Raw genomic sequence first — 24,782 nt, 5'->3', positions numbered from 1 at the left:
TGTCTGTACTATCCAAACCTTCTCCCCTGGTCGGTGTCTGTACTATCCAAACCCTCTCTCCTGGTCGGTGTCTGTACTATCCAAACCCTCTCTCCTGGTCGGTGTCTGTACTATCCGGCCCCTCTCCCCTGGTCGGTGTCTGTACTATCCGGCCCCTCTCCCCTGGTCGGTGTCTGTACTATCCAAACCCTCTCTCCTGGTCGGTGTCTGTACTATCCGGCCCCTCTCCCCTGGTCGGTGTCTGTACTATCCGGCCCCTCTCCCCTGGTCGGTGTCTGTACTATCCAAACCCTCTCCCCTGGTCGGTGTCTACTATCCAAACCCTCTCTCCTGGTCGGTGTCTGTACTATCCAAACCCTCTCTCCTGGTCGGTGTCTGTACTATCCAAACCCTCTCTCCTGGTCGGTGTCTGTACTATCCAAACCCTCTCCCCTGGTCGGTGTCTGTACTATCCAAACCCTCTCCCCTGGTCGGTGTCTGTACTATCCAAACCCTCTCCCCTGGTCGGTGTCTGTACTATCCAAACCCTCTCCCCTGGTCGGTGTCTGTACTATCCGGCCCCTCTCCCCTGGTCGGTGTCTGTACTATCCAAACCCTCTCTCCTGGTCGGTGTCTGTACTATCCAAACCCTCTCCCCTGGTCGGTGTCTGTACTATCCAAACCCTCTCTCCTGGTCGGTGTCTGTACTATCCAAACCCTCTCTCCTGGTCTGTGTCTGTACTATCCAAACCCTCTCTCCTGGTCGGTGTCTGTACTATCCAAACCCTCTCCCCTGGTCGGTGTCTGTACTATCCAAACCCTCTCTCCTGGTCGGTGTCTGTACTATCCAAACCCTCTCCCCTGGTCGGTGTCTGTACTATCCAAACCCTCTCTCCTGGTCGGTGTCTGTACTATCCAAACCCTCTCCCCTGGTCGGTGTCTGTACGGCCCGGCCCCTCTCTCCTGGTCGGTGTCTGTACTATCCAAACCCTCTCCCCTGGTCGGTGTCTGTACTATCCAAACCCTCTCCCCTGGTCGGTGTCTGTACTATCCAAACCCTCTCCCCTGGTCGGTGTCTGTACGGTCCGGCCCCTCTCCCCTGGTCGGTGTCTGTACTATCCAAACCCTCTCCCCTGGTCGGTGTCTGTACTATCCAAACCCTCTCCCCTGGTCGGTGTCTGTACGGTCCGGCCCCTCTCCCCTGGTCGGTGTCTGTACTATCCAAACCCTCTCCCCTGGTCGGTGTCTGTAACAAATCAAATCAAATCAAATTTATTTATATAGCCCTTCGTACATCAGCTGATATCTCAAAGTGCTGTACAGAAACCCAGCCTAAAACCCCAAACAGCAAACAATGCAGGTGTAAAAGCACGGTGGCTAGGAAAAACTCCCTAGAAAGGCCAAAACCTAGGAAGAAACCTAGAGAGGAACCGGGCTATGTGGGGTGGCCAGTCCTCTTCTGGCTGTGCCGGGTAGAGATTATAACAGAACATGACCAAGATGTTCAAATGTTCATAAATGACCAGCATGGTCAAATAATAATAAGGCAGAACAGTTGAAACTGGAGCAGCAGCACAGTCAGATGGACTGGGGACAGCAAGGAGCCATCATGTCAGGTAGTCCTGGGGCACGGTCCTAGGGCTCAGGTCAGTTGAAACTGGAGCAGGAGCATGGCCAGGTGGACTGGGGACAGCAAGGAGTCCTCATGTCAGGTAGTCCTGGGACATGGTCCTAGGGCCCAGGCCAGTTGAAACTGGAGCAGCAGCATGGCCAGGTGGACTGGGGACAGCAAGGAGTCATCATGTCAGGTAGTCCTGGGGCATGGTTCTAGGGCTCAGGTCCATCCTGAGACAAGGCCGAGTATAGCCCACAAAGATCTCCGACACGGTACAACCCAAGGGGTGGGGGAACCCAGACAGGCCGACCACAACAGTGAATCAACCCACCCAGGTGACGCATCCCCCCCAGGGACGGCACGAGAGAGCCCCAGCAAGCCAGTGACTCAGCCCCGTAACAGGGTTAGAGGCAGAGAATCCCAGTGGAAAACGGGGAACCGGCCAGGCAGAGACAGCAAGGGCGGTTCGTTGCTCCAGAGCCTTTCCGTTCACCTTCCCACTCCTGGGCCAGACTACACTCAATCATATGACCCACTGAAGAGATGGGTCTTCAGTAAAGACTTAAAGGTTGAGACCGAGTTTGCGTCTCTGACATGGGTAGGCAGACCGTTCCATAAAAATGGAGCTCTATAGGAGAAAGCCCTGCCTCCAGCTGTTTGCTTAGAAATTCTAGGGACAATTAGGAGGCCTGCGTCTTGTGACCGTAGCGTACGTATAGGTATGTACGGCAGGACCAAATCAGAGAGGTAGGTAGGAGCAAGCCCATGTAATGCTTTGTAGGTTAGCAGTAAAACCTTGAAATCAGCCCTTGCTTTGACAGGAAGCCAGTGTAGAGAGGCTAGCACTGGAGTAATATGATCAAATTTTTTGGTTCTAGTCAGGATTCTAGCAGCCGTATTTAGCACTAACTGAAGTTTATTTAGTGCTTTATCCGGGTAGCCGGAAAATAGAGCATTGCAGTAGTCTAACCTAGAAGTGACAAAAGCATGGATTAATTTTTCTGCATCATTTTTGGACAGAAAGTTTCTGATTTTTGCAATGTTACGTAGATGGAAAAAAGCTGTCCTCGAAATGGTCTTGATATGTTCTTCAAAAGAGAGATCAGGGTCCAGAGTAACGCCGAGGTCCTTCACAGTTTTATTTGAGACGACTGTACAACCATTAAGATTAATTGTCAGATTCAACAGAAGATCTCTTTGTTTCTTGGGACCTAGAACAAGCATCTCTGTTTTGTCCGAGTTTAATAGTAGAAAGTTTGCAGCCATCCACTTCCTTATGTCTGAAACACATGCTTCTAGCGAGGGCAATTTTGGTGCTTCACCATGTTTCATTGAAATGTACAGCTGTGTGTCATCCGCATAGCAGTGAAAGTTTACATTATGTTTTCGAATAACATCCCCAAGAGGTAAAATATATAGTGAAAACAATAGTGGTCCTAAAACAGAACCTTGAGGAACACCGAAATGTACAGTTGATTTGTCAGAGGACAAACCATTCACAGAGACAAACTGATATCTTTCCGACAGATAAGACCTAAACCAGGCCAGAACATGTCCGTGTAGACCAATTTGGGTTTCCAATCTCTCCAAAAGAATGTGGTGATCGATGGTATCAAAAGCAGCACTAAGGTCTAGGAGCACGAGGACAGATGCAGAGCCTCGGTCCGATGCCATCAAAATGTCATTTACCACCTTCACAAGTGCCGTCTCAGTGCTATGATGGGGTCTAAAACCAGACTGAAGCATTTCGTATACATTGTTTGTCTTCAGGAAGGCAGTGAGTTGCTGCGCAACAGCCTTCTCTAAAATCTTTGAGAGGAATGGAAGATTCGATATAGGCCGATAGTTTTTTATATTTTCTGGGTCAAGGTTTGGCTTTTTCAAGAGAGGCTTTATTACTGCCACTTTTAGTGAGTTTGGTACACATCCAGTGGATAGAGAGCCGTTTATTATGTTCAACATAGGAGGGCCAAGCACAGGAAGCAGCTCTTTCAGTAGTTTAGTTGGAATAGGGTCCAGTATACAGCTTGAAGGTTTAGAGGCCATGATTATTTTCATCATTGTGTCAAGAGATATAGTACTAAAACACTTGAGCGTCTCTCTTGATCCTAGGTCCTGGCAGAGTTGTGCAGACTCAGGACAACTGAGGTTTGGAGGAATACGCAGGTTTAAAGAGGAGTCCGTAATTTGCTTTCTAATAATCATAATCTTTTCCTCAAAGAAGTTCATGAATTTATCACTGCTAAAGTGCAAGTCATCCTCTCTTGGGGAATGCTGCTTTTTAGTTAGCTTTGCCACAGTATCAAAAAGGAATTTCGGATTGTTCTTATTTTCCTCAATTAAGTTAGAAAAATAGGACGATCGAGCAGCAGTAAGGGCTCTTCGGTACTGCACGGTACCATCCTTCCAAGCTAGTCGGAAGACTTCCAGTTTGGTGTGGCGCCATTTCCGTTCCAATTTTCTGGAAGCTTGCTTCAGAGCTCGGGTATTTTCTGTGTACCATGGAGCTAGTTTCTTATGAGACATTTTTTTAGTTTTTAGGGGTGCAACTGCATCTAGGGTATTGCGCAAGGTTAAATTGAGATCCTCAGTTAGGTGGTTAACGGATTTTTGTCCTCTGGCGTCCTTGGGTAGGCAGAGGGAGTCTGGAAGGGCATCAAGGAATCTTTGTGTTGTCTGTGAATTTATAGCACGACTTTTGATGTTCCTTGGTTGGGGTCTGAGCAGATTATTTGTTGCAATTGCAAACGTAATAAAATGGTGGTCTGATAGTCCAGGATTATGAGGAAAAACATTAAGATCCACAACATTTATTCCATGGGACAAAACTAGGTCCAGCGTATGACTGTGAGAGTGAGTGGGTCCAGAGACATGTTGGACAAAACCCACTGAGTCGATGATGGCTCCAAAAGCCTTTTGGAGTGGGTCTGTGGACTTTTCCATGTGAATATTAAAGTCACCAAAGATTAGAATATTATCTGCAATGACTACAAGGTCTGATAGGAATTCAGGGAACTCAGTGAGAAACGCTGTATATGGCCCAGGAGGCCTGTAAACAGTAGCTATAAAAAGTGATTGAGTAGGCTGCATAGATTTCATGACTAGAAGCTCAAAAGACGAAAACGTCATTTTTTTTTTTTTGTAAATTGAAATTTGCTATCGTAAATGTTAGCAACACCTCCGCCTTTGCGGGATGCACGGGGATATGGTCACTAGTGTAGCCAGGAGGTGAGGCCTCATTTAACACAGTAAATTCATCAGGCTTAAGCCATGTTTCAGTCAGGCCAATCACATCAAGATTATGATCAGTGATTAGTTCATTGACTATAATTGCCTTTGAAGTAAGGGATCTAACATTAAGTAGCCCTATTTTGAGATGTGAGGTATCATGATCTCTTTCAGTAATGACAGGAATGGAGGTGGTCTTTATCCTAGTGAGATTGCTAAGGCGAACACCGCCATGTTTAGTTTTGCCCAACCCAGGTCGAGGCACAGACACGGTCTCAATGGTGATAGCTGAGCTGACTACACTAACTATGCTAGTGGCAGACTCCACTATGCTGGCAGGCTGGCTAATAGCCTGCTGCCTGGCCTGCACCCTATTTCATTGTGGAGCTAGAGGAGTTAGAGCCCTGTCTATGTTGGCAGATAAGATGAGAGCACCCCTCCAGCTAGGATGGAGTCCGTCACTCCTCAGCAGGTCAGGCTTGGTCCTGTTTGTGGGCGAGTCCCAGAAAGAGGGCCAATTATCTACAAATTCTATCTTTTGGGAGGGGCAGAAAACAGTTTTCAACCAGCGATTGAGTTGTGAGACTCTGCTGTAGAGCTCATCACTCCCCCTAACTGGGAGGGGGCCAGAGACAATTACTCGATGCCGACACATCTTTCTAGCTGATATGCACGCAGAAGCTATGTTGCGCTTGGTGATCTCTGACTGTTTCATCCTAACATCGTTGGTGCCGACGTGGATAACAATATCTCTATACTCTCTACACTCGCCAGTTTTAGCTTTAGCCAGCACCATCTTCAGATTAGCCTTAACGTCGGTAGCCCTGCCCCCGGGTAAACAGTGTATGATCGCTGGATGATTCGCTTTAAGTCTAATACTGCGGGTAATGGAGTCGCCAATGACTAGAGTTTTCAATTTGTCAGAGCTAATGGTGGGAAGCTTCGGCGTCTCAGACCCCGTAACGGGAGGAGTAGAGACCAGAGAAGACTCGGCCTCTGACACCGACCCGCTGCTTAATGGGGAGAACCGGTTGAAAGTTTCTGTCTGCTGAATGAGCGACACCGGTTGAGCGTTCCTACAGCATTTCCTTCCAGAAACCGTGAGAAAGTTGTCCGGCTGCGGGGACTGTGCCAGGGGATTTATACTACTATCTGTACTTACTGGTGGCACAGACGCTGTTTCATCCTTTCCTACACTGAAATTACCCTTGCCTAACGATTGCGTCTGAAGCTGGGCTTGCAGTACAGCTATCCTCGCCGTAAGGCGAGCACAGCGGCTGCAATTAGAAGGCATCATGTTAATGTTACTACTTAGCTTCGGCTGTTGGAGGTCCTGACGAATCGTGTCCAGATAAAGCGTCCGGAGTGAAAAAGTCGAGGAAAAAATAAATATATGAACGGTAATTAAAAAGTGAAACCCGTAAAGTTGTCAGGTAGCAAAATAGGTTGGCAACAAAACGCACAGCAATTTGAAAACAAGCCTGCAAGTTGTGACAAGTTGTCACTTTTTAATCATTTTAAGTACCTTTTAACACTGGCTTAACACCTAACAAACACCTTTTTTAACGCTTCTACAATAAGCAAGGCCCGTACGGCCCGGCCCCTCTCTCCTGGTCGGTGTCTGTACTATCCAAACCCTCTCCCCTGGTCGGTGTCTGTACTATCCAAACCCTCTCCCCTGGTCGGTGTCTGTACTATCCAAACCCTCTCTCCTGGTCGGTGTCTGTACTATCCAAACCCTCTCCCCTGGTCGGTGTCTGTACTATCCAAACCCTCTCCCCTGGTCGGTGTCTGTACTATCCGGCCCATTTCCCCTGGTCGGTGTCTGTACTATCCAAACCCTCTCTCCTGGTCGGTGTCTGTACTATCCAAACCCTCTCTCCTGGTCGGTGTCTGTACTATCCAAACCCTCTCCCCTGGTCGGTGTCTGTACTATCCAAACCCTCTCCCCTGGTCGGTGTCTGTACTATCCGGCCCATTTCCCCTGGTCAGTGTCTGTACTATCCAAACCCTCTCTCCTGGTCGGTGTCTGTACTATCCAAACCCTCTCCCCTGGTCGGTGTCTGTACTATCCAAACCCTCTCTCCTGGTCGGTGTCTGTACTATCCAAACCCTCTCCCCTGGTCGGTGTCTGTACGGCCCGGCCCCTCTCTCCTGGTCGGTGTCTGTACTATCCAAACCCTCTCCCCTGGTCGGTGTCTGTACTATCCAAACCCTCTCCCCTGGTCGGTGTCTGTACTATCCAAACCCTCTCCCCTGGTCGGTGTCTGTACTATCCAAACCCTCTCTCCTGGTCGGTGTCTGTACTATCCAAACCCTCTCTCCTGGTCGGTGTCTGTACTATCCAAACCCTCTCCCCTGGTCGGTGTCTGTACTATCCAAACCCTCTCCCCTGGTCGGTGTCTGTACTATCCAAACCCTCTCCCCTGGTCGGTGTCTGTACTATCCAAACCCTCTCCCCTGGTCGGTGTCTGTACTATCCAAACCCTCTCCCCTGGTCGGTGTCTGTACTATCCAAACCCTCTCCCCTGGTCGGTGTCTGTACGGCCCGGCCCCTCTCTCCTGGTCGGTGTCTGTACTATCCAAACCCTCTCCCCTGGTCGGTGTCTGTACTATCCAAACCCTCTCCCCTGGTCGGTGTCTGTACTATCCAAACCCTCTCCCCTGGTCGGTGTCTGTACTATCCAAACCCTCTCCCCTGGTCGGTGTCTGTACTATCCAAACCCTCTCTCCTGGTCGGTGTCTGTACTATCCAAACCCTCTCCCCTGGTCGGTGTCTGTACTATCCGGCCCCTCTCCCCTGGTCGGTGTCTGTACTATCCAAACCCTCTCCCCTGGTCGGTGTCTGTACTATCCAAACCCTCTCCCCTGGTCGGTGTCTGTACTATCCAAACCCTCTCTCCTGGTCGGTGTCTGTACTATCCAAACCCTCTCCCTGGTCGGTGTCTGTACGGCCCGGCCCCTCTCCCTGGTCGGTGTCTGTACTATCCAAACCCTCTCCCCTGGTCGGTGTCTGTACTATCCAAACCCTCTCCCCTGGTCGGTGTCTGTACTATCCAAACCCTCTCCCCTGGTCGGTGTCTGTACTATCCAAACCCTCTCCCCTGGTCGGTGTCTGTACTATCCAAACCCTCTCTCCTGGTCGGTGTCTGTACTATCCAAACCCTCTCTCCTGGTCGGTGTCTGTACTATCCAAACCCTCTCTCCTGGTCGGTGTCTGTACTATCCAAACCCTCTCCCCTGGTCGGTGTCTGTACTATCCAAACCCTCTCCCCTGGTCGGTGTCTGTACTATCCGGCCCATTTCCCCTGGTCGGTGTCTGTACTATCCAAACCCTCTCTCCTGGTCGGTGTCTGTACTATCCAAACCCTCTCTCCTGGTCGGTGTCTGTACTATCCAAACCCTCTCCCCTGGTCGGTGTCTGTACTATCCAAACCCTCTCCCCTGGTCGGTGTCTGTACTATCCGGCCCATTTCCCCTGGTCGGTGTCTGTACTATCCAAACCCTCTCTCCTGGTCGGTGTCTGTACTATCCAAACCCTCTCCCCTGGTCGGTGTCTGTACTATCCAAACCCTCTCTCCTGGTCGGTGTCTGTACTATCCAAACCCTCTCCCCTGGTCGGTGTCTGTACTATCCAAACCCTCCCTCTCTCCTGGTCGGTGTCTGTACTATCCAAACCCTCTCCCCTGGTCGGTGTCTGTACTATCCAAACCCTCTCCCCTGGTCGGTGTCTGTACTATCCGGCCCATTTCCCTGGTCGGTGTCTGTACTATCCAAACCCTCTCTCCTGGTCGGTGTCTGTACTATCCAAACCCTCTCCCCTGGTCGGTGTCTGTACTATCCAAACCCTCTCTCCTGGTCGGTGTCTGTACTATCCAAACCCTCTCTCCTGGTCGGTGTCTGTACTATCCGGCCCCTCTCTCCTGGTCGGTGTCTGTACTATCCAAACCCTCTCCCCTGGTCGGTGTCTGTACTATCCAAACCCTCTCCCCTGGTCGGTGTCTGTACTATCCAAACCCTCTCCCCTGGTCGGTGTCTGTACTATCCAAACCCCTCTCCCCTGGTCGGTGTCTGTACTATCCAAACCCTCTCTCCTGGTCGGTGTCTGTACTATCCAAACCCTCTCTCCTGGTCGGTGTCTGTACTATCCAAACCCTCTCCCCTGGTCGGTGTCTGTACTATCCAAACCCTCTCTCCTGGTCGGTGTCTGTACTATCCAAACCCTCTCCCCTGGTCGGTGTCTGTACTATCCAAACCCTCTCTCCTGGTCGGTGTCTGTACTATCCAAACCCTCTCCCCTGGTCGGTGTCTGTACGGCCCGGCCCCTCTCTCCTGGTCGGTGTCTGTACTATCCAAACCCTCTCCCCTGGTCGGTGTCTGTACTATCCAAACCCTCTCCCCTGGTCGGTGTCTGTACTATCCAAACCCTCTCCCCTGGTCGGTGTCTGTACTATCCAAACCCTCTCCCCTGGTCGGTGTCTGTACTATCCAAACCCTCTCTCCTGGTCGGTGTCTGTACTATCCAAACCCTGTACTCTCCAAACCCTCTCCCTGGTCGGTGTCTGTACTATCCAAACCCTCTCCCCTGGTCGGTGTCTGTACTATCCAAACCCTCTCCCCTGGTCGGTGTCTGTACTATCCAAACCCTCTCCCCTGGTCGGTGTCTGTACTATCCAAACCCTCTCTCCTGGTCGGTGTCTGTACTATCCAAACCCTCTCCCCTGGTCGGTGTCTGTACTATCCGGCCCTCTCTCCTGGTCGGTGTCTGTACTATCCAAACCCTCTCCCTGGTCGGTGTCTGTACTATCCAAACCCTCTCCCCTGGTCGGTGTCTGTACTATCCAAACCCTCTCCCCTGGTCGGTGTCTGTACTATCCAAACCCTCTCCCCTGGTCGGTGTCTGTACTATCCAAACCCTCTCTCCTGGTCGGTGTCTGTACTATCCAAACCCTCTCTCCTGGTCGGTGTCTGTACTATCCAAACCCTCTCTCCTGGTCGGTGTCTGTACTATCCAAACCCTCTCCCCTGGTCGGTGTCTGTACTATCCAAACCCTCTCTCCTGGTCCTGTACTATCCAAACCCTCTCCCCTGGTCGGTGTCTGTACTATCCAAACCCTCTCCCCTGGTCGGTGTCTGTACTATCCAAACCCTCTCCCCTGGTCGGTGTCTGTACTATCCAAACCCTCTCCCCTGGTCGGTGTCCCTGGTCGGTGTCTGTACTATCCAAACCCTCTCTCCTGGTCGGTGTCTGTACTATCCAAACCCTCTCCCCTGGTCGGTGTCTGTACTATCCAAACCCTCTCTCCTGGTCGGTGTCTGTACTATCCAAACCCTCTCCCCTGGTCGGTGTCTGTACTATCCAAACCCTCTCCCTGGTCGGTGTCTGTACTATCCAAACCCTCTCTCCTGGTCGGTGTCTGTACTATCCAAACCCTCTCCCCTGGTCGGTGTCTGTACTATCCAAACCCTCTCCCCTGGTCGGTGTCTGTACTATCCAAACCCTCTCCCCTGGTCGGTGTCTGTACTATCCAAACCCTCTCTCCTGGTCGGTGTCTGTACTATCCAAACCCTCTCCCTGGTCGGTGTCTGTACTATCCAAACCCTCTCCCCTGGTCGGTGTCTGTACTATCCAAACCCTCTCTCCTGGTCGGTGTCTGTACTATCCAAACCCTCTCCCTGGTCGGTGTCTGTACTATCCAAACCCTCTCTCCTGGTCGGTGTCTGTACTATCCAAACCCTCTCCCCTGGTCGGTGTCTGTGTACTATCCGGCCCCTCTCTCCTGGTCGGTGTCTGTACTATCCAAACCCTCTCCCTGGTCGGTGTCTGTACTATCCAAACCCTCTCCCCTGGTCGGTGTCTGTACTATCCAAACCCTCTCCCCTGGTCGGTGTCTGTACTATCCAAACCCTCTCCCCTGGTCGGTGTCTGTACTATCCAAACCCTCTCTCCTGGTCGGTGTCTGTACTATCCAAACCCTCTCCCCTGGTCGGTGTCTGTACTATCCAAACCCTCTCCCTGGTCGGTGTCTGTACTATCCAAACCCTCTCCCCTGGTCGGTGTCTGTACTATCCAAACCCTCTCCCTGGTCGGTGTCTGTACTATCCAAACCCTCTCTCCTGGTCGGTGTCTGTACTATCCAAACCCTCCCCTGGTCGGTGTCTGTACTATCCGGCCCCTCTCTCCTGGTCGGTGTCTGTACTATCCAAACCCTCTCCCCTGGTCGGTGTCTGTACTATCCAAACCCTCTCCCTGGTCGGTGTCTGTACTATCCAAACCCTCTCCCCTGGTCGGTGTCTGTACTATCCAAACCCTCTCCCTGGTCGGTGTCTGTACTATCCAAACCCTCTCTCCTGGTCGGTGTCTGTACTATCCAAACCCTCTCTCCTGGTCGGTGTCTGTACTATCCAAACCCTCTCCCCTGGTCGGTGTCTGTACTATCCAAACCCTCTCCCCTGGTCGGTGTCTGTACTATCCAAACCCTCTCCCTGGTCGGTGTCTGTACTATCCAAACCCTCTCCCTGGTCGGTGTCTGTACTATCCAAACCCTCTCTCCTGGTCGGTGTCTGTACTATCCAAACCCTCTCCCCTGGTCGGTGTCTGTACTATCCAAACCCTCTCCCCTGGTCGGTGTCTGTACTATCCAAACCCTCTCCCCTGGTCGGTGTCTGTACTATCCAAACCCTCTCTCCTGGTCGGTGTCTGTACTATCCAAACCCTCTCCCTGGTCGGTGTCTGTACTATCCAAACCCTCTCTCCTGGTCGGTGTCTGTACTATCCAAACCCTCTCTCCTGGTCGGTGTCTGTACTATCCAAACCCTCTCTCCTGGTCGGTGTCTGTACTATCCAAACCCTCTCCCCTGGTCGGTGTCTGTACTATCCAAACCCTCTCCCCTGGTCGGTGTCTGTACTATCCAAACCCTCTCCCCTGGTCGGTGTCTGTACTATCCAAACCCTCTCCCTGGTCGGTGTCTGTACTATCCAAACCCTCTCTCCTGGTCGGTGTCTGTACTATCCAAACCCTCTCCCCTGGTCGGTGTCTGTACTATCCAAACCCTCTCCCCTGGTCGGTGTCTGTACTATCCAAACCCTCTCCCCTGGTCGGTGTCTGTACTATCCAAACCCTCTCCCCTGGTCGGTGTCTGTACTATCCAAACCCTCTCTCCTGGTCGGTGTCTGTACTATCCAAACCCTCTCCCCTGGTCGGTGTCTGTACTATCCAAACCCTCTCTCCTGGTCGGTGTCTGTACTATCCAAACCCTCTCCCCTGGTCGGTGTCTGTACTATCCAAACCCTCTCCCCTGGTCGGTGTCTGTACTATCCAAACCCTCTCCCCTGGTCGGTGTCTGTACTATCCAAACCCTCTCTCCTGGTCGGTGTCTGTACTATCCAAACCCTCTCTCCTGGTCGGTGTCTGTACTATCCAAACCCTCTCTCCTGGTCGGTGTCTGTACTATCCAAACCCTCTCCCCTGGTCGGTGTCTGTACTATCCAAACCCTCTCCCCTGGTCGGTGTCTGTACTATCCAAACCCTCTCCCCTGGTCGGTGTCTGTACTATCCAAACCCTCTCTCCTGGTCGGTGTCTGTACTATCCAAACCCTCTCTCCTGGTCGGTGTCTGTACTATCCAAACCCTCTCTCCTGGTCGGTGTCTGTACTATCCAAACCCTCTCCCTGGTCGGTGTCTGTACTATCCAAACCCTCTCCCTGGTCGGTGTCTGTACTATCCAAACCCTCTCCCCTGGTCGGTGTCTGTACTATCCAAACCCTCTCCCCTGGTCGGTGTCTGTACTATCCAAACCCTCTCTCCTGGTCGGTGTCCCCTGGTCGGTGTCTATCCAAACCCTCTCCCCTGGTCGGTGTCTGTACTATCCAAACCCTCTCTCCTGGTCGGTGTCTGTACTATCCAAACCCTCTCCCCTGGTCGGTGTCTGTACTATCCAAACCCTCTCTCCTGGTCGGTGTCTGTACTATCCAAACCCTCTCCCCTGGTCGGTGTCTGTACTATCCAAACCCTCCCCTGGTCGGTGTCTGTACTATCCAAACCCTCTCCCCTGGTCGGTGTCTGTACTATCCAAACCCTCTCTCCTGGTCGGTGTCTGTACTATCCAAACCCTCTCCCCTGGTCGGTGTCTGTACTATCCAAACCCTCTCTCCTGGTCGGTGTCTGTACTATCCAAACCCTCTCTCCCTGGTCGGTGTCTGTACTATCCGGCCCCTCTCTCCTGGTCGGTGTCTGTACTATCCAAACCCTCTCCCCTGGTCGGTGTCTGTACTATCCAAACCCTCTCCCCTGGTCGGTGTCTGTACTATCCAAACCCTCTCCCCTGGTCGGTGTCTGTACTATCCAAACCCTCTCTCCTGGTCGGTGTCTGTACTATCCAAACCCTCTCTCCTGGTCGGTGTCTGTACTATCCAAACCCTCTCTCCTGGTCGGTGTCTGTACTATCCAAACCCTCTCCCCTGGTCGGTGTCTGTACTATCCAAACCCTCTCCCTGGTCGGTGTCTGTACTATCCAAACCCTCTCCCCTGGTCGGTGTCTGTACTATCCAAACCCTCTCTCCTGGTCGGTGTCTGTACTATCCAAACCCCCTCTCCCTGGTCGGTGTCTGTACTATCGGCCCCCTCTCCTGGTCGGTGTCTGTACTATCCAAACCCTCTCCCCTGGTCGGTGTCTGTACTATCCAAACCCTCTCCCCTGGTCGGTGTCTGTACTATCCAAACCCTCTCCCTGGTCGGTGTCTGTACTATCCAAACCCTCTCCCTGGTCGGTGTCTGTACTATCCAAACCCTCTCTCCTGGTGGTGTGTCTGTACTATCCAAACCCTCTCCCCTGGTCGGTGTCTGTACTATCCAAACCCTCTCCCCTGGTCGGTGTCTGTACTATCCAAACCCTCTCCCCTGGTCGGTGTCTGTACTATCCAAACCCTCTCCCCTGGTCGGTGTCTGTACTATCCAAACCCTCTCTCCTGGTCGGTGTCTGTACTATCCAAACCCTCTCCCCTGGTCGGTGTCTGTACTATCCGGCCCTCTCTCCTGGTCGGTGTCTGTACTATCCAAACCCTCTCCCCTGGTCGGTGTCTGTACTATCCAAACCCTCTCCCCTGGTCGGTGTCTGTACTATCCAAACCCTCTCCCCTGGTCGGTGTCTGTACTATCCAAACCCTCTCCCCTGGTCGGTGTCTGTACTATCCAAACCCTCTCTCCTGGTCGGTGTCTGTACTATCCAAACCCTCTCTCCTGGTCGGTGTCTGTACCCTCTCTCCTGGTCGGTGTCTGTACTATCCAAACCCTCTCTCCTGGTCGGTGTCTGTACTATCCAAACCCTCTCCCCTGGTCGGTGTCTGTACTATCCAAACCCTCTCCCCTGGTCGGTGTCTGTACTATCCAAACCCTCTCCCCTGGTCGGTGTCTGTACCTCCCCCTCTCTCCTGGTCGGTGTCTGTACTATCCAAACCCTCTCTCCTGGTCGGTGTCTGTACTATCCAAACCCTCTCCCCTGGTCGGTGTCTGTACTATCCAAACCCTCTCCCTGGTCGGTGTCTGTACTATCCAAACCCTCTCCCCTGGTCGGTGTCTGTACTATCCAAACCCTCTCCCCTGGTCGGTGTCTGTACTATCCAAACCCTCTCTCCTGGTCGGTGTCTGTACTATCCAAACCCTCTCCCTGGTCGGTGTCTGTACTATCCAAACCCTCTCTCCTGGTCGGTGTCTGTACTATCCAAACCCTCTCCCCTGGTCGGTGTCTGTACTATCCAAACCCTCTCCCCTGGTCGGTGTCTGTACTATCCAAACCCTCTCCCCTGGTCGGTGTCTGTACTATCCAAACCCTCTCCCCTGGTCGGTGTCTGTACTATCCAAACCCTCTCTCCTGGTCGGTGTCTGTACTATCCAAACCCTCTCCCCTGGTCGGTGTCTGTACTATCCAAACCCTCTCCCCTGGTCGGTGTCTGTACTATCCAAACCCTCTCCCCTGGTCGGTGTCTGTACTATCCAAACCCTCTCCCCTGGTCGGTGTCTGTACTATCCAAACCCTCTCTCCTGGTCGGTGTCTGTACTATCCAAACCCTCTCCCCTGGTCGGTGTCTGTCCGGCCCCTCTCCCCTGGTCGGTGTCTGTACTATCCAAACCCTCTCCCCTGGTCGGTGTCTGTACTATCCAAACCCTCTCCCCTGGTCGGTGTCTGTACTATCCAAACCCTCTCCCCTGGTCGGTGTCTGTACTATCCAAACCCTCTCCCCTGGTCGGTGTCTGTACTATCCTATCTGTACTATCCCTCTCCCTGGTCGGTGTCTGTACTATCCAAACCCTCTCTCCTGGTCGGTGTCTGTACTATCCAAACCCTCTCCCCTGGTCGGTGTCTGTACTATCCAAACCCTCCCCTGGTCGGTGTCTGTACTATCCAAACCCTCTCCCTGGTCGGTGTCTGTACTATCCAAACCCTCTCTCCTGGTCGGTGTCTGTACTATCCAAACCCTCTCTCCTGGTCGGTGTCTGTACTATCCAAACCCCTCTCCTGGTCGGTGTCTGTACTATCCAAACCCTCTCCCCTGGTCGGTGTCTGTACTATCCAAACCCTCTCTCCTGGTCGGTGTCTGTACTATCCAAACCCTCTCCCCTGGTCGGTGTCTACTATCCCGGCCCTCTCTCCTGGTCGGTGTCTGTACTATCCAAAACCCCTCTCCCTGGTCGGTGTCTGTACTATCCAAACCCTCTCCCCTGGTCGGTGTCTGTACTATCCAAACCCTCTCCCCTGGTCGGTGTCTGTACTATCCAAACCCTCTCCCCTGGTCGGTGTCTGTACTATCCAAACCCTCTCCCCTGGTCGGTGTCTGTACTCCAAACCCTCTCCCTGGTCGGTGTCTGTACTATCCAAACCCTCTCCCTGGTCGGTGTCTGTACTATCCGGCCCCTCTCCCCTGGTCGGTGTCTGTACTATCCAAACCCTCTCCCCTGGTCGGTGTCTGTACTATCCAAACCCTCTCCCCTGGTCGGTGTCTGTACTATCCAAACCCTCTCTCCTGGTCGGTGTCTGTACTATCCAAACCCTCTCTCCTGGTCGGTGTCTGTACTATCCAAACCCTCTCCCCTGGTCGGTGTCTGTACTATCCAAACCCTCTCCCTGGTCGGTGTCTGTACTATCCAAACCCTCTCCCCTGGTCGGTGTCTGTACTATCCAAACCCTCTCCCCTGGTCGGTGTCTGTACTATCCAAACCCTCTCCCTGGTCGGTGTCTGTACTATCCAAACCCTCTCCCTGGTCGGTGTCAAACCCCTCTCCTATCCAAACCCTCTCCCCTGGTCGGTGTCTGTACTATCCAAACCCTCTCTCCTGGTCGGTGTCTGTACTATCCAAACCCTCTCTCCTGGTCGGTGTCTGTACTATCCAAACCCTCTCCCCTGGTCGGTGTCTGTACTATCCAAACCCTCTCCCCTGGTCGGTGTCTGTACTATCCAAACCCTCTCCCTGGTCGGTGTCTGTACTATCCAAACCCTCTCCCTGGTCGGTGTCTGTACTATCCAAACCCTCTCTCCTGGTCGGTGTCTGTACTATCCAAACCCTCTCCCCTGGTCGGTGTCTACTATCCAAACCCTCTCCCCTGGTCGGTGTCTGTACTATCCAAACCCTCTCCCCTGGTCGGTGTCTGTACTATCCAAACCCTCTCTCCTGGTCGGTGTCTGTACTATCCAAACCCTCTCCCCTGGTCGGTGTCTGTACTATCCAAACCCTCTCTCCTGGTCGGTGTCTGTACTATCCAAACCCTCTCCCCTGGTCGGTGTCTGTACTATCCGGCCCCTCTCCCCTGGTCGGTGTCTGTACTATCCAAACCCTCTCCCCTGGTCGGTGTCTGTACTATCCAAACCCTCTCCCCGGTGTCCCTCTCCAAACCCTCCCTGGTCGGTGTCTGTACTATCCAAACCCTCTCTCCTGGTCGGTGTCTGTCCAAACCCTCTCCCTGGTCGGTGTCTGTACTATCCAAACCCTCTCCCCTGGTCGGTGTCTGTACTATCCAAACCCTCTCCCCTGGTCGGTGTCTGTCCAAACCCTCTCCCCTGGTCGGTGTCTGTACTATCCGGCCCCTCTCCCCTGGTCGGTGTCTGTACTATCCAAACCCTCTCCCTGGTCTGTACTATCCAAACCCTCTCTCCTGGTCGGTGTCTGTACTATCCAAACCCTCTCCCTGGTCGGTGTCTGTACTATCCAAACCCTCTCCCTGGTCGGTGTCTGTACTATCCAAACCCTCTCCCTGGTCGGTGTCTGTACTATCCAAACCCTCTCTCCTGGTCGGTGTCTGTACTATCCAAACCCTCTCTCCTGGTCGGTGTCTGTACTATCCAAACCCTCTCCCTGGTCGGTGTCTGTGTCCTGGTCGGTGTCTGTACTATCCAAACCCTCTCCCCTGGTCGGTGTCTGTACTATCCAAACCCTCTCCCCTGGTCGGTGTCTGTACTATCCAAACCTTCTCCCCTGGTCGGTGTCTGTACTATCCAAACCCTCTCCCCTGGTCGGTGTCTGTACTATCCAAACCCTCTCCCCTGGTCGGTGTCTGTACTATCCAAACCCTCTCTCCTGGTCGGTGTCTGTACTATCCGGCCCATTTCCCCTGGTCGGTGTCTGTACTATCCAAACCCTCTCCCCTGGTCTGTCACTGTGGGCATCACCTATCCGGCCCCTCTCCCCTGGTCGGTGTCTACTATCGGGCCCCTCTCCCCTGGTCTGTCACTGTGGGCATCACCTATCCGGCCCCTCTCCCCTGGTCGGTGTCTGTACTATCCGGCCCCTCTCCCCTGGTCGGTGTCTGTACTATCCGGCCCCTCTCCCCTGGTCTGTCACTGTGGGCATCACCTATCCGGCCCCTCTCCCCTGGTCGGTGTCTGTACTATCCGGCCCCTCTCCCCTGGTCTGTCACTGTGGGCATCACCTATCCGGCCCCTCTCCCCTGGTCGGTGTCTGTACTATCCGGCCCCTCTCCCTGGTCGGTGTCTGTACTATCCGGCCCCTCTCCCTGGTCTGTCACTGTGGGCATCACCTATCCGGCCCCTCTCCCCTGGTCGGTGTCTGTACTATCCGGCCCCTCCCCTGGTCGGTGTCTGTACTATCCGGCCCCTCTCCCCTGGTCTGTCACTGTGGGCATCACCTATCCGGCCCCTCTCCCCTGGTCTGTCACTGTGGGCATCACCTATCCGGCCCCTCTCCCCTGGTCTGTCACTGTGGGCCTCACCTGTGTTTGTCTTGCAGTGTCTTGCATTTTGCAATGTGTCAGTAATCTGAGCCCTGTCCTCTCTCTATATATCTCTTTCTTTCTCTCTTTCCTTTTACAGCTATCGGAGCCCAACTTGCAGCACTGGCCCAGCAGAGGTAAGTCATTAGCATTATTTAATCCATAACAATCCAAGTAGATCTCTAAAATGAAGTGAAATAGGAATAGGTGATTGGAATTAGTTCTTCAGCAGAAGATTAATGGTGACAATATGTTGACGATTTGGAAAACAAACTGTTGTGCTTGGCTTCTCTCTCGCACAGTGCCAGGCTCACAACCACCTCAGAGGAGTACAGTGTTCCTGATGGAATGGTGGGACTCAGTAAGTGCACTTTCTCCAACATGGTCACCGGATTAGTTTTTTTGTGTTCATGTGTTGAATTTGAACATTACTGGACTCATCATGAACATCAGAATCAATAAAACTAACAGCTCTCCCCTCTTCCTCTCCTCCAGTCATTGGCCGGGGCGGAGAACAGATCAACAAGATCCAGCAGGACTCCGGCTGCAAGGTTCAGATAGCCTCAGGTGAGGGACTGGCAAGTGTGGCCTTTATAGTCAATGGTTAGAACCAGAGCTATAGTTGAACTCTCTTCGTGTGTGTGTGTGTTATTGACTGTTGGTTGTTTTCAGACAGTGGAGGTTTACCAGAGAGGAGTGTCTCTCTCACAGGGTCCCCAGACTCCATACAGTAAGTGAGATCCTACTAGTTAATTGTGACATTTTGTATTGTTATCACAAGATGCTGTTCACCTCTAGCCACTGAATTTCCACAGCGCTATCTTTATGTATGCCATATCTCTGTAGTTCCACTATTGATGTGTGCTGTTGAACTCATCAGTTGAGTTGACCCACCCCTCTCGCTCTTCCACTCTGACTAGGAAAGCCAAGATTTTATTAGATGAGATTGTGTCTCGGGGGAGGGGCACGCCCCCCTCATCCTTCCACGAGGCGACCAATGGACAGAGTGGCTCAGGGCAGGAGATGATGATTCCCGCAGGCAAGGCTGGCCTCATCATCGGCAAGGGAGGGGAGACCATCAAACAGCTACAGGTATATACAAACAGTCAGTCGGCCTCACCAGTAGCCAGAGAAGTGTTCCACAACACATTGACGGGTGTGTTTTGAGATATTGACAGTTTCATCTCAAACAGGCTGAGGTGTGCAGTCATTCAAATCATTTTTTGGGTTGTTAAATCTACAGAGAAACAAAGAAATATAAGCAGGAAAATCTCGTATCTCATTACACAAGTGTTTCATGGGCCATGTGAGTGAGAGTTGAGTGAATCATTGCCATCAGTTGGTTGAGCAGAGCTGACTATGATGTCTGTCTGCGGCGTTGACAGGAGCGAGCAGGAGTGAAGATGATCCTGATTCAGGACGCGTCTCAGGGACCCAACATGGACAAGCCCCTGCGCATCATCGGGGAGCCATACAAAGTGGAGGTAACACAAGGCCTTGCTACAATCTGCATCCCATATTGAATTGGCATGCTGTACTGCAGCTCTGCAGATGGGGGATTTGGTAGCAACGTTTGATGTGCTAATGCTGTTCTCCCTAAGGAGACTTCATAAAGCTGTTTGAATTAGAAAATGTGTCCTGTGGGTCTGCTCAGCAAGCCATGGAGTTGGTGCAGGAGATACTGAGGGAGAGGGATCAGCCTGGCTTCGGAGACAGGAATGAGTATGGCTCCCGCATGGGGGGAGGTGGAGGAGCCATGGACGTAAGTGAGAGGGAGGTGTGTGTGTGTGTGTGTGTGTGTGTGTGTGTGTGTGTGTGTGTGTGTGTGTGTGTGTGTGTGTGTGTGTGTGTGTGTGTGTGTGTGTGTGTGGAGAGGGACTCACATTCCCCATCACAGGTTTTATTTGTATGAGAGTGAGCACCTTCCTATAGCTATCAGTCTAATCTATTTGGCGCTGTCTAACCTGCTCTTTGATTGGCTAGGTTCCAGTGCCACGACACTCTGTCGGGGTGGTGATTGGTCGCAACGGGGAGATGATCAAGAAGATTCAGAACGACGCAGGAGTTAGGATACAGTTTAAACCAGGTATATAACGTTTCATAGTCATGTCATATGAACTACTTCTACTCGACTCATTTACACAGTTTACTCAAGTTGTGTGGTGTCTACTAACAAGCTCTGCATTCTGGTTGTGGTGTTGCACAAGTCACAGAGGAAATGTCCTGTCGTTGCAGATGATGGCACAGGTCCTGATAAGATGGCCCACATCATGGGCCCACCAGACTGCTGTGACAATGCTGCCCAGATCATCCAGGAGCTACTGCAGAGCATCAGGGTCAGAGAGGAGGTAAGACAGGGAGTACATACACACACACACACACATGTAGAGTATCTGAAAAACAGCCACTGCTCACATGCCAGCTTGGAACTGTTTACATACAAGTGTATTAGAGCTGCCATGATGCCGTGCCTTGTGGAACATACAACATTCAACACGTTTAGTGAACCACTGGAACATTGTAAACAAATGGAACATTGTAAACAAATGGACTCCATAACCTAGACAAATGATAGTCCTAGAGCATTCCCATAATTCCCCATACAGTACATTACTGTTATTAGGAGGTAAATATCCTCATTTTAAACTAGCTGACTTTCTGACGTCCAGGACCAGGACTTAAATATAAATTGTATTAAGACCCTCTTTTTCTCTCTCTCTTCCACTCTCCTGCCTTCTCAGGGGCCTCCAGGCATGTCCCCAAGTGGTGGCGGCAGGGGCCGCAGCAGAGGGGACCAGGGGAGCTGGGGTCCCCCTGGTGGTGGAGGGGAGATGACTTTCTCCATTCCGGCCCACAAGTGTGGCCTGGTGATCGGACGGGGCGGGGAGAACATCAAGGCCATCAACCAGCAGACGGGGGCCTTTGTGGAGATCTCCCGCCAGCTGCCCCCCAACGGGGACCCTAACTTCAAGCTCTTTGTCATTCGAGGCTCTCCGCAGCAGATAGATCACGCCAAGCAGCTCATCGAGGACAAGATCGAGGTATGCAGGGTTCCTGCTCAGGGTAAGGAGGAAAGGGCTGAAGGATGGATGGATGAGTTTGTGGTATTGGGAAACTCATTTGGGGAAATGGACATGATTGCTTCAACGCACAATCAATGGAGTCAAACTGGCAATTGAGTTGCTTTCAGTCTTTTCACCATAGATGTGAACATAATGTCCATGTATCTAACTGGTTGTGCTTTCCAGGGTCCCCTCTGCCCTGTTTGTCCAGGTCCTGGTGGACCAGGCCCCATGGGTCCCTATAATCCTGGTCCCTACAACCCAGGACCCCCAGGAGCCCCTGGACCACAGTGAGTGGAGACTGGAAATGTAGTCATCCCAAACTCTGGCTTTTACAAGCCTCTACTGGCTAAAATGTTACATTACAACGATACAATCATTGATTGGACCAATGGAAGTCTACTGAGTAGTAACTGGGTTTTCTCTATCCCCCCCCCAAGTGGAGGTCTTCATGGCTACCCCCCACAGGGCTGGGGCAACACCTACCAGCAGTGGCAGCCCCAAGTAACCCACGACCCCAGTGAGTGACCTGCAACATTTAACTTTCAGACCCTCACTGTGGACAGGAAATGGTTACATTGGAACTATAACTTTCAATGGCCTCCCAATGTTTTCTCTCGCTGTATTCACTTATTTGAAAAGACTGAGAAAGGGAAAGCGATGTGGAGTCAACTCCACCCAGCCTACCAGTGGTCTCTTTTGGGGTTTCCTACTATATAGTTTTATCTCCTTGTCATTTCAAAACAGTGCTCATAACAGAGGGCAGGTTTTAGTTAGCCTGGTCCCAGATATGTTTCTGCTGTCTTGCCAACTCCATTGTCTGGTGTCACAATGTCCATAGGAGTACAGCACAAACTGGGGCCAGGCTAGCTTTTAGTGGTACATAACCCTGCAACTATTATCAAAATCATCTGTGATGGGAGAATGTCTTTCTGTGTTGGCTATTGATAATAACTCCCCCTATCTCTCTCTGTCCCCTGGTTTCTAAGCACAGGCAGATAGCAGGGCACGCTCAGCCCTATGAGGACCTCACCTCCAACTGCCATCTTTTTTAGGCAAGGCAGCCGGTGCCGCGGACCCTAACGCTGCCTGGGCAGCCTATTATGGCCAGTACTACCAGGGAGGGCAGCCAGGGGGAGAAGGGCCCGGCCAGCCCACCACCAACCCCACCGCTGGTGGCCCAGCACCTGGAGACCAGCCCCAGGCCAGCCAGACCCCTGGGGGCCAGCCTGACTACACCAAGGCCTGGGAGGAATACTACAAGAAGATGGGTGTTGGTGAGACCACTGGTCCACTATAGTTACTAGAATAACACCACGGGAAGAAAGACTGCAGTTGTTTCCCTCTTAGAATAGGAAAGATGGGCACTGTCTAATTCTGTCATTTTAGACTTTGTCTATCTTTCCCATGTAATGTTGTATCGAGGCGTATAGCTGTCTCTACTGTTGTGGGCTGTTGACTACGCTTGACTTTAGATTACTTTCAAGGTCTAAAATCATCTGACAAACTTTAATTTTGAAGTGAACCAGTGCTTTAAGAACATGAATCTTTCATCATGTTAACCTTGTCGATCATAGCATATCTCTTCTTCATCCATAAGACCCCCTCTCTGCTCCCCCAGCCCAGGCAGGAGGCTCTGCAGCAGGGCCAGGAGCAGCAGGTGCCCCAGCAGCCCCAGGTGGAGGCCAGCAGGACTACAGTGCAGCCTGGGCAGAGTACTACAGGCAGCAGGCTGCTTACTACGGCCAAACAGGACAGGCCCCAGGACAGCCTGCTACCCCTCAGCAAGGCCAGCAGGTAAAGTTACACTCTGAGTGTACTGTGACAGTTCCCAGATGTGTATGTCTAACAAGTTGTGTGTTGCCTAGGTGTGTGCGTTCTGTCCTGAGGTGTACTGGGCTGGGTTGCAGTCGGTTTTTGTCATCCAGGCTGAAGATGTTACTGGTTGTTGAGGTTCTCTGACTCTGTACTCTTACTCTGTTCTTTCTCTCCAGACACAGTGAGGGGCTCGGCTGAGACTCATAAAGAGCGAGAATAAAGAAAGGCTACTACCACTTAACCCAACCAGTCAACAGAATCTGGGCCATTTAAAACATTTAAAAAATATATGATTTTTGATTGTTCTGAAGGGATTCTGTGCTGGCAGTCCTTTCCCTGTCCCTCCCCTTTCTCCATCCAACTCACCACTTGTTTAAATATACGAAGAGAACAAACTATTGCTTTGCCTGTGAGCTGAATAATGGGATGGATTTCTAGGACTGTTATCTTTCACTTTGGTTCCCTGATATCTTCCCTTGTTTTATCTGTCAATAAAAACATGAACTTGGGAGATTTGAACTCGATACCATGAAAGCCAGATTTACTTCCGGAAATGCTCATCACTCACCCAATGAAATCCCACTTTCCCCTTTTTTAATTGTATTTACCACAGCCAAACTGTCTATTCAAGTGACTTACTTCTAGTCCTACACTACTAATACTGCATTTACTGAAATTAACATTGATTTATAAAGATTACAATCAATTACGTTAATGGTAAAATGATTAAGAGGTTTTGCTTTTAAAGGTGATTATTTGAATTGCTTGGTAGTTTGATTTCTCCTCCATCTGGAACATTCCCATCACCTAAGTTGCTTGGTCTTCATACATTTTGAGCTTTGGTTTTGATTTTATGTTCTGTGAATTATATTTTTGTTTTTTGTGTGTGTGTGTGTGTGTGTGTGTGTGTGACTGTACAGTATTTAGAATGTGTCCCCACAAGTGATGATAAACATGAGTGTGTTTGCACAGCGGAAGACTTCAGTGATTGTGGAATGCTAGTTAACATAACCACAGGTATATCTACAGTGGGAAGTTACCTACTGCATATATCACATAACACGAGTCTGTTTAACTCAACCTGTTGCATGGGAGACGAATGGTGTTAGAAGTTTTCCTTGATCTGTGACATGGTCTTCTACATTGTACGTTTTTGTTTTTTATTTTTCAATTGTTTTGAATAAAGTTCCAATAAAAGATGTCCTGACCTCCCACCAGTTAGATCACCTTCTGATGGTCATTGGGGACAGGCGTTATCCCTGCCCAGGGAAAAACCTGGGCCATAGTTATAGGCTTTATACGGGGCTGGTTGCAAAATTCAGGAACTTTCAATAAATTCCCTGAAATACCAGTAGGAGGAGTCCCAGAATCAGGAGGAAATAAGCAGGAAATCCAGAATCATCCAACTCGAATTTCTGGAAAACCAGGGAATTTATTGAAAGTTCACAGAATTTTGCAACCCTAACTAGGGTCCCTGGTCAGGGAAAAACTCCTGGCCCTATTCAGAGTGAGTTAAGGTTGCACTGGAAGAAGCTATGGTTGAAGTCATGAGTAAGATGGCAATTTATGGTTGTTGATGTTGTTAACCTCAGGGTTGTATTCATAAGGGACTAACAGACTGAAACAGGGAGGGACTACCTGGACTTGTCCAATAAGTGCACATTTTCTGTTGCAAAACGTTTTGGTACTGTGTGCCCAAATGAACATGACCCAGACATGTTGAATCACTAACTCTTGAGGAAGAATGGCAGCTTGGGCACTGTATTGGAGTCTGCATTTTGCAAGGCACAGTGTTGGTATTGTGAATAAAATGACCACCAGCAGCAATATTCTGTTGAATTAAAAGGGTGAAAAGTCAA

General features: G+C 51.3%; 1 protein-coding gene across 5 annotated transcripts in view; it reads left to right on the top strand.

The window, feature by feature from the left end:
- Positions 1-24,782, top strand: part of LOC123999043 (far upstream element-binding protein 2-like) — a 26,496-nt gene extending 1,714 nt beyond the window's left edge. For 2 of the 5 annotated variants that reach the window (XM_046304377.1, XM_046304375.1), the window contains 15 exons: positions 18,144-18,180; positions 18,346-18,404; positions 18,539-18,610; positions 18,716-18,773; positions 18,964-19,135; positions 19,429-19,527; positions 19,698-19,805; positions 20,027-20,129; positions 20,279-20,391; positions 20,785-21,084; positions 21,292-21,395; positions 21,546-21,625; positions 22,161-22,382; positions 22,706-22,902; positions 23,100-24,782. In XM_046304377.1, the coding sequence (XP_046160333.1) occupies positions 18,144-18,180; positions 18,346-18,404; positions 18,539-18,610; positions 18,716-18,773; positions 18,964-19,135; positions 19,429-19,527; positions 19,698-19,805; positions 20,027-20,129; positions 20,279-20,391; positions 20,785-21,084; positions 21,292-21,395; positions 21,546-21,625; positions 22,161-22,382; positions 22,706-22,902; positions 23,100-23,108 (1,733 nt within the window). In that variant the 3' untranslated portion in view covers positions 23,109-24,782. Of the gene's footprint in view, positions 1-18,143; positions 18,181-18,345; positions 18,405-18,538; positions 18,611-18,715; positions 18,774-18,963; positions 19,136-19,428; positions 19,528-19,697; positions 19,806-20,026; positions 20,130-20,278; positions 20,392-20,784; positions 21,085-21,291; positions 21,396-21,545; positions 21,626-22,094; positions 22,383-22,705; positions 22,903-23,099 lie in introns of those variants that run through there. The other 3 variants (XM_046304376.1, XM_046304378.1, XM_046304379.1) reach the window with 3 other exon arrangements.

Source organism: Oncorhynchus gorbuscha, linkage group LG16, assembly GCF_021184085.1.
Source record: "Oncorhynchus gorbuscha isolate QuinsamMale2020 ecotype Even-year linkage group LG16, OgorEven_v1.0, whole genome shotgun sequence".
Lineage (NCBI taxonomy): Eukaryota > Metazoa > Chordata > Actinopteri > Salmoniformes > Salmonidae > Oncorhynchus > Oncorhynchus gorbuscha.
This window is presented reverse-complemented; position numbering and strand designations above follow the sequence as displayed.